General features: G+C 45.8%; 1 protein-coding gene across 9 annotated transcripts in view; it reads left to right on the top strand.

Moving 5' to 3' along the window:
- The window catches only part of LOC143284774 (plexin-A2-like), a 561,646-nt gene that overhangs the window by 537,792 nt on the left and 10,082 nt on the right, over positions 1–13,772 (top strand). For all 9 annotated transcript variants that reach the window (XM_076591753.1, XM_076591756.1, XM_076591755.1 and 6 more), the window contains 3 exons: positions 10,098–10,310; positions 12,866–12,941; positions 13,261–13,335. In XM_076591753.1, the coding sequence (XP_076447868.1) occupies positions 10,098–10,310; positions 12,866–12,941; positions 13,261–13,335 (364 nt within the window). The remainder of the gene's footprint in view (positions 1–10,097; positions 10,311–12,865; positions 12,942–13,260; positions 13,336–13,772) is intronic.

Genomic DNA, 13,772 nt, shown 5'->3' with positions numbered 1-13,772 from the left:
TTGTTTCATTCACATGCTGTCTCGGAGCTGAAAATGGTGGCTCGTATCAAAAATGAAATGTGAGAGAATTACACGAAGGAAGAAGTTGAAGCTATTGTGCGTCAACTGGAGAAGTTTGAACAGGAAAAATAAACACAATTGATCGTGAACTGGATGTAGGTGAAGATGGAGATGAAATAGGAGAAGATATTAAAGCTGAAAGTGATCCTACATTTCAGTGGTATCATTTCAGAGCACGTGGTGAAGCACAGCAGTACAAACACCGGGCAAGGAATTTGCACTGCCAACTTCATACTCCACTGATCACAGAGCCATTAGATTATTTTATTTGTTCCTGAATATTTTTTTTCAATGTGCACCAAACGAAACCAACAAATATGCCAATCACACATTGCAGGGTGACAGGTGACACAGCTGTGTCACTGGGCTGTGACACATATACTGTGACAGTCATCTGGCTGGCTGTTGGTGAATGAGACACCCAGTGTTCATGTAAATAGTAGGGTGTGTCTATGTTTGTAAATAATGTACATTGTGTGCTACAGTCAGTATTTTATTCAGTGTGTTTGGGTACTTTTCACTTGGAAAAAAAGACTGTGTTTAATTTTGTGAAATGAGTACATATTGTTTGGTGTCATATACTGTACCATGTCAAACTGATGCAAACTAGGCCTATGGTTTGCTCTGTTTGGCCAAATTTCGCGCGGCTAACAGTGAAAAGACGCCCCTCTTAGTCTGGCCCGCTCTTAGCCAATCAAACGCCTCTAACAGCTATAAGCGCTGAATCATTCCTTTGGCCAGGGCTCTCCACGCCATCTTGTCAGGTTTTCGCTCTGTCTCGTCTAACGCTTTTTTTTGGCTATTAAGCGTTGTCATTTGGCCTTATTTTGTTGCATGCGGCTTGCATGTATATTGTGCTTACATTCTGTGTACTCGTTTCGACTCGGCCCCCTCGATTTCTTCGTATTTTTCTACCTCTGAGTCGATCCTGTCTTTCCTTTCTCTGTTGGGGATCGAATTGTTCGCTGGGTGCTTACGCGCGGTACCATGCCTCATTTGCCATCCTACGAAGGCAGGGATCATGATGCTGGCAGAGATACTCGCCAAGAGACTCTCCCAGGCCCGGAGCTCATGATTTCTCCCGATAGGGACCGCGGCGATGCGTCTGCAGACGCTGATCGCGGAGGGGACGCTCGTCCCGATAAAACGGTCATGAAGGGGACCGGGGGGAAAGGGATACGAGCGTCACCTCCCGAAGTGTCCCAGCGCGAGGCGGGTGGATGGGGGAGTAGCACGTCCTCTCTTGGTGGTGGGAACTCGCGGCTGGGTGCGGACTCCCAAGGGGAGGCCGCCCCCCGCCGTTACCCGGGTCCCCACACGGAGACGGCCCTCAGGGGCCCCAGTGCTGTTTCCCCTCCTCCCTTCTCGGTCGACCCCCCTCCCCCACCTCCTCCTGGGGGAGAAAAACATTTGGTTCCGGGGGGTTACCTCCACTTAGCCCACCCCGGGCCAAGCCACCCCAGTCTCCCCACGGGAGGGGATTCGGGGCGCGTGGCAACCTGCTCTGCAGGTCTCCCCGCTATCCGGCCGGTCTCCCCTGCTGGGGGAGTCCCGCGCGTGTCAGGCGGTTCCGGGCAGTCAGACCGCCGGCCTTTCGGCCTGTCTGACACCCAAGTCGGACCTGACCTCCCTCCGACTTGGCCAGGTTTTTCCCTTCAGAGAGGTCAAGGCACCAGTGACCCTTGGGGCTGGGGTCACGGGATGGCTGGTGCCCACGGGTGGTATCCCCCATTCTACCCGTACTGGGGTGCACCTATGGTGCATGCTGGGTTCCCGGGAGGACCAGGGACTAACCCCTGGTCCGCTCCCCACCGGACCCAACCCAGCACAGACCACAGAGTGACACACACAGCCCCGACAAGAGGGATTGACTCCTCGTTGGGCAGGTCGAGCTCCTCGACCAGTATTAACACTACAGCCTCGAATCGGTCCTCTGTCAGCACGCAGGTGACCGCCACGGTCACTACGGCTTCCTTTTCAGGACCGACGGCAGCTGAGGGACCCCGCTCAGCCCGTGGGAGCCTGCTGTTCCCACCTACCCAGCCCTCGGTCCTAAAAGGAGATGAGTGGGTGTTCGTCCCCTCACAGCACTCATGGGTCCCTCTGGCGTCCAGGGACGCTCTCTCTGAGAAGGTGTGGCACCCACCATCCCAAGCATGGTTGGACCTACGGTCCACACACTCCACACCCTCTTCAGGCGTCAAGGACATAACAGAGGAGACCAGGGTCCCTGCTCGGGATCGCCCCAGCTCATCCCGCTGGGCTGACCACAGCCCACAGGACGCCCCCGTGGGTACATCCACGTGGGATGGCACCCAGCAGGGGATGGACTGTGAACAAGAAGGACAGCCCCTGTCTTCGGATGAGGACGAACAAGCGGATGAGCACTCTTCGCCCCCATCCCAGTGCGACAGATGGAGCCCACGCCTCACTAGGGACCAGCCTGAACCAAACTCGGACTTTGCCGAGCTCGAGCTGACCCTCCCCAATAGGGTCACACATGCTGAATCAGTCCCTCAGGCAACTTTGTCACCCTTAACCCTCCTACGGTCAGGTGACTCTAACTCCAGAACCACAAGGCGACTCAGAGTGCCAGAAATGGCTCAGGAGTGGCTTAATAAGCCAGCCCGCACCGTCAGGGGTGCTGCTTCCATCCCTCCTCCAGGCAGGGAGTCACTCTCTGCCCCGGGCGCTTTTGCCCCAGGCAAGTTCCTTAAAGATCCCTCCAAGGGAGGAGTGTGGTCCTGGTACACACAGGACCACCCTGCCTACAGGGAAGCAGAGCCCTCCGCGCAGGACAGGATGTTGGTCTCACAGCGCACCACCTTCCCCACCTCAGCTACTCTTCCCTTTAAGACATTTGCAGAGTGGGACAAACTGGCCCGCCGCTGCCTCCTCAAGGTTTCCACGGCTTATACCTTCTTTGACGCGTTCCTCGACAGAGCCAATGAGCTGTGGGAACGACGTCCAGTTCAGCAGGACACGGAGTCTCCTTCCTCTGGCCTGCCTGGCCTCTTCTCAGACCCGAGGTTAAACACTTTTGGCAATCGAGTAGCGTCTGGTCTCACGGCAGCTGCAGACGCAGCTACCAGCCTTCACTTCAATACGGTGCTAGCGCGGCGGGATGCTGTTCTCCGCCTCTCTAACATTCCAGTAGAGGAGAGGGCTGCCCTGTGGTCCATCCCAGCACAGCAGCACTCCCTCTTCGGCCAGTATGCGCCGCATTTTGTCAGCCACAGGGCAGAGACAAACCGGGAGGTGGCCTCATATTTAGCCCAATCCTCCCAGGGGCGCCAGGGTTCTATGCCATTGAAGAGACCCGCCACCAGGGCTCCTCCATATACCTCGCCTCCTAAGCCAAAGCGGCGTGCTCAGAATCAGCGGCAGAGGAACAAACCACCTCATGGCCGTCCAAGCCGTCCGGCCATGCCCAAGGCCAGAAGGCAGCACCCCCAATGACTGGGCCCCGATTCAGCACCGCCAGTCGTTCAGCCCCTCCAAGTAGGAAACTTGTCCCGGCACGCTCATCAGTGGCGTGCTCTGGGACTCAACAACTGGATTGTGTCAGTGCTAGAGTCGGGGTACATGCTCCCTTGGGTGGGGGACCGCCCCCCTCTAAGATCCACTCCTCCTCCTTATGTGCCCAGCTCGATGGAGCAGGAGAGCGTCTTAGAGAAAGAGATATCGCACCTACTCCTCATAGGGGCGATATCTCAACTCTCGGACCCGAGCCCCGGTTTTTACGGCCGGTTGTTCGTGATTCCAAAAGTCTCCGGAGGGTGGAGACCAGTCCTGGACTTGTCCCCCCTCAACAGATTCCTCCCCAAGATGAAATTCAAGATGGACACACAGGCACAGATTCGGGAGACCATGCAACGGGGAGATTGGGCGACGTCCATCGATCTGAAAGATGCTTATTTCCATATCCTCATCCACCCGGCATCCCGCCGGTACCTGAGGTTCGTGTGGAGGGACAGAGTGTTCCAGTTCTCTGCCCTCCCATTTGGTCTGTCCCTTGCCCCTTTCCTGTTTACCAAGGTGGTGCGGGAATTGGTGTCAATCGTCCGGTCGGAGTCCATTCGGCTCTGTGTGTACCTGGACGACTGGCTTATTCTGGCCCAGTCACAGGCTCTGTGCCAGAGTCATACAGCCAGACTTCTAGACCTGTGCTCCCAACTGGGCTTCATCACGAACCAGGAGAAATGCGATCTGTCCCCAAGCCAGTCCTTCGACTTCTTAGGGATGAGATTCGACACGCGGTCCATGATAGTCTCTCCGACGCCAGATCGGTGGGACCGTCTGGCAGGCCTCCTCAACCACTTGCGCCATTCCTCCCAAGCAACGGCGCGGACACTTTCTTCCCTCCTGGGCATGATGGAGTCCATGGCACCTCTTATCCCTCTGGGCAGGGTTCTCAAGCGCCCTCTTCAGAGGGCACTCAGGCTACGGTGGTCCCAGAGCACTCAGCCATGGGATACCCGGATATGTCTGGGCGAGTGGTTCCTCGAGGTGACATCAGAGTGGTTAACCACCCCTCTTCTGACACAGGGGGTGCCCATAGCCCCACCTACCCTTCAGGTGGCACTATTCACAGACGCCTCCTCCATGGGCTGGGGAGCCCACATGGACTCACTCCATGCAGCAGGGACTTGGTCCCCGGAGGAGCGCCTATGCCACATCAATGTTCTGGAACTGGAGGCAGTTCGCAGGGCTCTCCAGCACTTCATAGCGGAGGCCAAAGGCAAGACCATTCGCTTGTTCACGGACAATACAACAGTCGCTTGTTACGTGAACAAAGGGGGCGGAGCGCACTCGGCAGACCTCTCTCTGCGGACCGAGGCTCTCCTCCGTTGGTGCCACAGCAAGGGCATTGCACTTTCAGCGAGACACATAGCAGGGAAAGACAACATTTTGGCAGATGCTCTCAGCAGGTCCAAGAGTGTCATACACACAGAGTGGACCCTGGACAAGGACACCCTGCAAGGAGTGTGGGAACAGTGGTTCCGGCCGATGGTGGACCTGTTTGCGACAAGGTTCAGCAAGAGACTTCCCACTTACGTCTCTCCAGTCGCCGACCCAGAAGCATGGGCAGTGGATGCTCTCTCTCTAGACTGGAGCAGTCTGATTGCCTACGCGTTTCCTCCCTTTCCAATCCTGTCCAAGGTGATACGGAAAGCCAGGTTGGAACGCCCGCAGATGATCCTCATTGCGCCAAAATGGCCAGCCCAGCCCTGGTTTCCGGTCCTTCAGTCCCTGACACATGTTCCACCACTGGAACTGGAAACCAAACCTCATCTGCTGAGGCAGCCTCGTTCGGGCATTCCTCACTCCAATCCTCAAATGCTCCACCTGCACGCGTGGCTGCTGTGCGGGCGGATCTGTCAGCATCACCATTGAAGTCTTCCACCCCTCGGTCAGCCTCTGTGTCGGCCGCGCTGACCAAGGGGGGTGCCTCCTCCGACCTCCTCTCCATAGTCTCCAAAGCCAGGAGGGAGGGAACAGAGACTTTGTATGACTTTCGATGGAAGAAATGGCTGAGTTGGTGTACAGCTCAGAACATTCCCCCTACTAACCCTACGAGCATGCAGCTGGCCAACTTTCTGGCTCACTGCTCCTCGGTTCTCAACCTGTCTGCTAATTCTGTGAGAGCGTACAGGTCTGCCATTTGTACCACTATCAAACAGCTAGGTGGTCCCGCTTTTGAAGCTGATTTCCTGCTCAGAGAAGTGGCTAGGGGCGCCTCTCTGAAGGAAGCTAGGAATCCCAGAAGAGTGCCCCTCTGGGACTTGTTCCTGGTGCTGGATTTCATTCGAAAACAGCCCTTTGAGCCATTGGGGACTATTCCTTTTGACCTGCTCACTCTCAAGACCACTTTCCTTCTGTTGCTGGCCACGGGCCGTCGTAGAAGTGAGATTCATGGTCTTAGTGGTATGCCACAAGATCTAGCATTCCACAGAGATGGTTCCATCACTCTTCGTTTCCTTCCAGAGTTTCTGGCTAAGAACCAAGACCCCGAGGTCCCTTCCCCCTCTCTGAGGGTCAGACCTTTGTCAGATATTCTGGCACAAGATGATGAAGATAGGCATCTCTGCCCCGTTCGGTGCCTCAAATACTATTGCAGTAGGTCTCGCCATAGGCGTTCTTCTCAGAGGCGCCTTCTCATCTCCCTCAATGAGAATTACAAGAAAGATATCGCTGCAGGCACCATTTCCCGCTGGGTTTCCCAAGTCATTCGTAGAGCCTACTCTCATGCACACAAGGATCTCAGTTGTCTTAATCCCAGAACACACGAAGTGCGGGCCATAGCTACTTCGGCTGCTTTCCAGCACTCAGTACCACTGCAGCATGTCTTGGAGGCAGCCTTCTGGCGGTCGGAGAATCCCTTCATCAACTTCTACCTCTGGGATTTCCGTATGACCAGGGCTGACGGTTCCAAGGGGATTTCCTTTGTCGCGGCTAACACTGCCGTCTCAGTTTCAAGGGCTCCCCATACGAACCAGTAGGCGTTGCCCTCCTCCATTTGCTTTAAATTCTGCATCAGTTTGACATGGTACAGTATATGACACCAAAAGGAGGAGTTTGTATTATACTCCATGTTTGGTGTTTACATATACTTACCATGTCAAACTCAAATGCCCGCCCGTCCGTCCCCGCGTCTCCGCCATGGTTCTCATGGGGCATTTTCATTCATGGCCACGGAATGATTCAGCGCTTATAGCTGTTAGAGGCGTTTGATTGGCTGAGAGCGGGCCAGACTAAGAGGGGCGTCTTTTCACTGTTAGCCGCGCGAAATTTAGCCAAACAGAGCAAACCATAGGCCTAGTTTGCATCAGTTTGACATGGTAAGTATATGTAAACACCAAACATGGAGTATAATACAAACTCCTCCTTTTGGATTACCATGATGGTGGCTCTGTGGAGGACACATTCAGGCAGGACTGTACTTACTATTTCTGACTCACAAATGCATACTGCGCATGATAGAGGTAGCTGTATACTAACTGCATGATGTCACTGTGATTTTACTTTTATTTGGTGACAGTAGAGGCGACAGCAGCATGACACATTTAAGTAGGTCACAAATTTCAGTTTGTAGAACAAAGCACAATAACTTGTGAACACTTGGCCAAATGACCACTCTGCAATGAATAGTAAGTCTATTGTGTTGTGTGTACCTGAGGAACCATATTTTCTTTTAAAATGCATGACAAGTTTTGAATGCTGGGAAGAGTTTTTCAGTTACTTGTGTAAGTGCTAGAGGGTTAAACACAGTGGGAAAAACCTTCAGTCATGCCAGTAATAGGTTGTAAGTCTTTGGAATTATGTTGTATTTCTGGATCATGAACACCTTATTTTGTTGAGACCCTGGATCCAGAAATTTATAACTAGGCTCTCCCCATTTGCCAGAACTTATGTTTGTATTTGAAGACAGCATGATATTTTATTTTCTTGTATGCAGTTAAAAAAAGAAAAAAGAAATACAAATTCTGGACAGTTCAGTTCATTTACTCAAGGAGGTGTCGCTGCGTTCTGACAAATCCATAAACACTCCACCACATCTGCTAAGCGATGCCTGACCAGCAGCGTAACACAGTGCACTTAGGTCTTGAAACAAACAGTGCATAAAAAAGTAAATGGATACATCATTAAATTAATAAATAAATGAATAATAAACAAACATAGATAAATGAATAGATAAAGAAATAGCATGAAAATGTAAGCAGACAGAATAAATAAACAAAAAATAAAAAAAAAGAATAAATGAACAACATTAAAAAAGACAATAATGATAATGAATAAATAAACAAATAAGCAAATGAATGTAAACGCGCGCACACACACACACACACACACACACACACACACACACACTACACACACACACACACACACACACACACACACACACAATCTTCCACATTACCCTGCACCACCCATCCCCCCACATGCACATTTCTATGTATTGCAGCTTCCACAGCATGCACACACACACACACACACACACACACACACACACACACACACACACACACACACACACATACACACACACACACACACACACACACACACACACACACACAGAAGACATAAAATGACACTTCACCATCAACTTGTTTTCTGCATGTGAATATTTTAAAGTTGATACTGAAATAACTAGAATGAACTTCTTCTTCTTTTTTTTTTTAATGAATCAATGGTAGGCCTATCTCTCAGTGTCGGAAGGCTGTGCATACACTGGTCTGTGGAGATACAGTTACATGTTGCAGTGTGTCTGAGGTAATGGCAATGTCTCCTTTACTGCAGACCTTTTAAAAAATCTTAAGTAATCAAGATATGTCAAGATAACATGATTGAAATTGTAATTTCACCTTAATACGGTAATCAATTTTTAGCACTAAAGAAACATGTTTGAAATATTTATTTTGGTTGTCAGTTTGCAGATGTGTTTTATCGCTGCGAGTAAGTCTACTACCTTCCGATCCAAACATGCTTGGTTCAGTCCCACTCCATTGCCTCTTTTTTTATAGTCTCTTTTGTCTTTCTGTTTCTTTTCTCTCTCTCTTTTTTCCAACCTTAGTAATGTTTGATACAGATTTTTGACAATTTTTCTCTGTTTCTCTCTCTCTCTTTTTTTTCCTCGTGATTCCTTTATTGGATGAAGTGCATTTCACAAGTAAGTCTCAGAGGCCTTGCCACTCTTGTCACCCTTATATTTTTTTTTTATAGAGCCCAGTGGTCAGGGTTTGAGGCCTTGCTTCAGCTTGCTGTCATGGCCTTGAAAAAGGAATTTTACTCTGATTTTCCTCGCTCCACCCAAGAATGAATGGGGACCTGACTTCAGTGGGGATGGTTAAAATGGTGAAAGGAGAGGATTTGGCTCTGTCACCTTTTGCTGAACCCAAGGCACTGAATATCAATTCACTTTCCTAGGGCCAGAGAAGGCTTGGGGGTGTTTAACTTATCTACAGAGGCAGATTAGCATAAGATTTACAATAAACTATCAAAAAGTCAAAATACTGAAAAGAATGAAAATTAGGCAAGATGATACATGTAGCTTCTGCCACTCAGAAAGTGAGGATATTGAACATCCGTTTTGGAGATGTGATATTGTAAGTTCTTTTTGGTCTGTTTTTGAACGGACTGAACGAAAAATACCAACATATTTCAAACGTAAAATTAACTGAAGAGATTATTCTGTTCGGTAATTGCTTAACAATTTCATCTGATGATATCCTAGATTTCTTAATCCTGTATGCTAAATTTTATATCTATAAATGTAGAATAAATTGTGCACCACCAGTACTGGAAACCTTTTGAATCAAATTAAGGCACAGTACAACTTAGAAAAATATTTCTCATACATAAATATGTGTCACACATCATTTAGAATAAAGTGGTTTTACTACATGCCACTGATAGACAACCACTGATAGACAACCAAAGATAAATCCACTCTTGTACAGTAGTATATATTTATCCTTTATTACTAGAGTTAGAGCAGTTCTTGAGATCAAAACAATTCTCCTGCACAGCATAAATAGGCCATACAATAATACATAAAAAAAACACAAAAAAACATATATTAATTTGTATTACGTTGTAACTTATGACCATCCACATTAATGAAGATTCACCTTAGTGTGTGTGTGTGTGTCTGTGTCTGTGTCTGCATGTGTGTGTGTTATGCATGCATGATTTAGATGCATTTTTTGTTGTTGTTTTTTGTTTTGTTTATTTTTGTTTTGTTTTGTTTTGTTTGTGAGTGTGTGTGGATGTGGACATGCATGAGATATACAGGTTATGTAAATATATGGCAAATTATGTAAAACTGTTCCTTTTGTATTCTTCTGAATTTTGTGTTTATTTTATTTTATTTTATTTATTTTATTTTTTTCTTGTATGCCTTATTGTTGCCACTATATTTATAAAATCTTGAATAAAAAGGTTATATATATATATATATATATATATATATATATATATATATATATATATATATATATATATATATATATATTGGTTCTGTTTCACAGCCTGCCATTGAGGTTCTGGGTGAACGTTATCAAGAACCCAGACTTTGCATTTGATGTGCACAAGACAAGCATTGCCGACTCATGCCTGACAGTGGTGGGTCAAACCTTCATGGATGCCTGTTCCCAGAGTGAGCACCGCTTGGGGAAAGACTCCCCCTCCAGCAAGCTGCTGTATGCCAAGGACATCCCAAAGTACAAACAGTGGGTGGAAAGGTGAGATTCAGTCATGTGGGGCCACAGTTTAAGCCTTTCACTACCGACCACGGATATATTTGTGGTTTAGGGGTAACTGCATTATCAACTGTCAAGCCACTCTTTGCATAATGCTTACTTCATGGCATATGGCAACTGCCTTAATGAGTGTTAGAAGCAATATCTCAGCAACTTTTGGCTCGATTTTAATGCATTTTTTTGCATGTCGAGGATGTCAACATGGCTGCCAGGACATATGGTACAGAAGAGGTGGCTAGAATTTTGTTTGATTTTCTGCACAACATCGACAATAGCAACTTTGAAAATGTGATAGAAAATGAAAGTGAAGTTGTTGTTGATCAAGTGAAGTGATTCTGGTTATACTGGTGATGTTTACATGCTACAATGTACATCAACAGGAAAGGAGTCGGGCCATGTTGGAAGTGGGTAAAGAGAAAACCTAACATTTTAGCTTGAAACCTTCATTTTGGGGTTTTCGTTCATTGTAAAATTCTCCAGATGAAAGATTCAAGTGAAAATATTGTTTACAGTGAGCCTTTATATTGTACTATTGTGTGATAGTGTTTGTGGGTGTTTGGATGGCAGGGTGTGTGTGTGGGTGTTTGTGAGTGTTTATGTATGGTGTTCATGTTTAAAACAAATGATAGTGGCTGATAAACAAAATTGCACTTTGGTGTTGTGTCTAATATATTTGGTAATATTCTAGCACCATTTCCACCCATAGAATAAACAGATGTGAAATTTCTTCTTTTTTTTCTTTAAATGTTTTGTGCATTTTTAAAATTCAAGTTATCTTCCCCTGATGGGGAGTTATCTCATCCTGACAACATTGAACTTATGATAATTATATTCTCCATTTGTTTTCTTTCAAGAAAACTAATACTTTTACATACTTCGAGCACAGTTTTAATTTCTGTGATTTTTTTCAGAGGTTGGTGATTATTTTGCAAAAATCACAAATAGTTCTGGAAGTGAAAGTGTTACATTTTAAGTTTTTTTTGCTTATCAAATTGGTAGTTTGTCATAAAGACCTGGAACTTTGCTCATTTGTCTGCCGTCGTGCCCAATCATGTGTGCAAATTTCATTAAGATATATTTGGTAGTTCCTGAGACACAATTAGTCAAAACTGACATGGCCCACCACAACACCTTTACTCATTCTGCCTTGTGTCCAAGCAGTGCTCAGACATCAAATTCTGATTCATCTAACTGTTTTTTACCTTTCAGCTGAGTGTTATGAACAATGAGTGAAGCGACTGACTCCTGATAAACTTCTGGGGAAATCACTGACAGAGATTTGGCACAGTTCTGTCACTTTTTTTTTCTTCAAGTTGTGTTAATGATCATAGCTGAAAAGTCACATTTCTCTGCTTAGCAAGTACTGAATAAACTGTTCCACAATGCATATAGTGTTTTTGATTGTGACAGTAGAATGATTGCTGTGAACACTGATCAGTGAAATAATCTGTTTGAAATGTCGTTGTTGTAGTTTCTGAATCATCTAAAACTTACTGTTGAAACCTCCCAGGCAGGTTGCACAAGCTGCAGTCCTTGCAGCTCTGAAAGGGTTAAGAAAAACTGCTCTTCATATCATTGGAACATTGTTCCTTGTTATACTATCAGCCTATCCTGGAAACAGTAACAAGAATAGAAAGTGGAATCTCTACATGCCAGATTACTACTATTCAGCAAACTGTGTTCCTTCAGCAGGATAGGTGAGATCAGAAAATTCATGTGTTGTCTTGTTTTGTTTCGTATTCATCTTTCATCACAACAGATTTCTGTGTGTGAGAGTTTGGCTGCTTTCCATGGGGAGAGTGCCTTGCTTCAGTGAGAGCACCACCTTTTTTTTTTCTTTTTTTTTCTTTTTTTTTTCTGTCTGCAAGTGGGTTTTTTTGTGTTTTTTTTTATCCAAAGTACATCTTTCTACATAATTCTGCCAGGGACAATCCTTTTTGTTGCTGTGGATTATTTGATGTGTGCTAAATGTATCACACACACACACACACACACACACACACACACACACACACACACATAAAGGAAGCAAACAGAAGCAAATTATGACAAGACATTGCATCAGAAAGTAAATACAACTCAGTGTCATAGTAAACACCCCCAAACCAGTTTGACATCCAAAACCAGTTGCCTACATCACAATGCCCAAACAGTGCACAACCCATCTACAACACCCCACAATCAGCCCCACTTCTCCATCCCCTCCACACAACACCTCAACAACACACACTGAAAACAGAAACAAGCATACACCCATACTGTTGCAGGCGTCAGGAGATCAATTAAAGGCAGTTTTAAACAGATGAGTCTTTAGGTTGGTTCTGAAGGTGGGAATGGACTGGGAGTGCCTTCATTCACTTGGCAAGGAGTTCCACTGGACAGGTTCAGTGATTGCAAAGTATCTTTGAGTAAAGGACTTAGTCATAACAGAGGGGATTTGGAGAATGCAACTGTCTGAAGATGAATGTAGCTTTTTTATCTGTGGGTTTTTAGTCAAATTTCAATATGATGCATTACAAAGGATTGGATGATTGCAGGTATTACCAAGACATCAAAATGATCCCGGCCATCAGTGATCAAGACATGACGGCCATGTTGACAGAAGAATCAAGGGTAAAGAGTTTACATTTTATTTTTAGTTTTAATTCCATCAACTTTTCTTCCTTGAAAAACCTCCATAAAAATAGTATGAGATGGCCTTATGGAATGCAGTCAGTTTTTTTTTTTTAACCATGTGCATTTCATTTTTATGGAATTTAGAAAGCTTGTCTTTTATACATAAAGAATATCAGTCATATGTGTGCAGAACTCTTGTGTGTTGAAACATGATTCATTTAATGAAACATGATTAATTTAATCAGCATATTCTGAGGTGCATGTTATATATAAATACAATGATTTATGTTGTACTGAATTAAGCATATGTTTTCAGATTCACAACTCAGAGTTCAACACCAACGCAGCCTTGCTGGAGCTGTACAAATATGCAAAGAAGTATAACGAAGAGGTACGTGGACTGTACTTTTTCAGATAGTTATCTAGATTCAAAATAATTGGGAAAAAGCCAGGATTTATAATTCAGATTCATTTTCCTTTACAAAAACGTTTACTTTCATTCTGTATCTCATATAGTTTTTGTGCTAGAATTTTTAGAATTCATTACCCCTGAATCCTCAAATTCCCTGAATCCTCAAATTCCCTGGCAAGGGAAGATCAGGTTTTGGGGGGTTTTTTTGTTGTTGTTTTTTTACAAAATTCTCTGGCACTGAACTGGTTAAGTTGCACATCTGAATTTGGCATAAGGAGAAAGAAAATAAAAACAGTATCGTGTTAGAAGTTTTTTCATCAGGTTATAACACGAAAAAAATAAATCATAGGTGATATGTCAGCATTCCATATTTTTTTCATATTCTTAACCAGTTTTCATGGAAATATGCCAGAAAC

Source organism: Babylonia areolata, chromosome 8 (genome assembly GCF_041734735.1).
Source record: "Babylonia areolata isolate BAREFJ2019XMU chromosome 8, ASM4173473v1, whole genome shotgun sequence".
Taxonomy (NCBI): Eukaryota; Metazoa; Mollusca; class Gastropoda; order Neogastropoda; family Buccinidae; genus Babylonia; species Babylonia areolata.
This window is presented reverse-complemented; position numbering and strand designations above follow the sequence as displayed.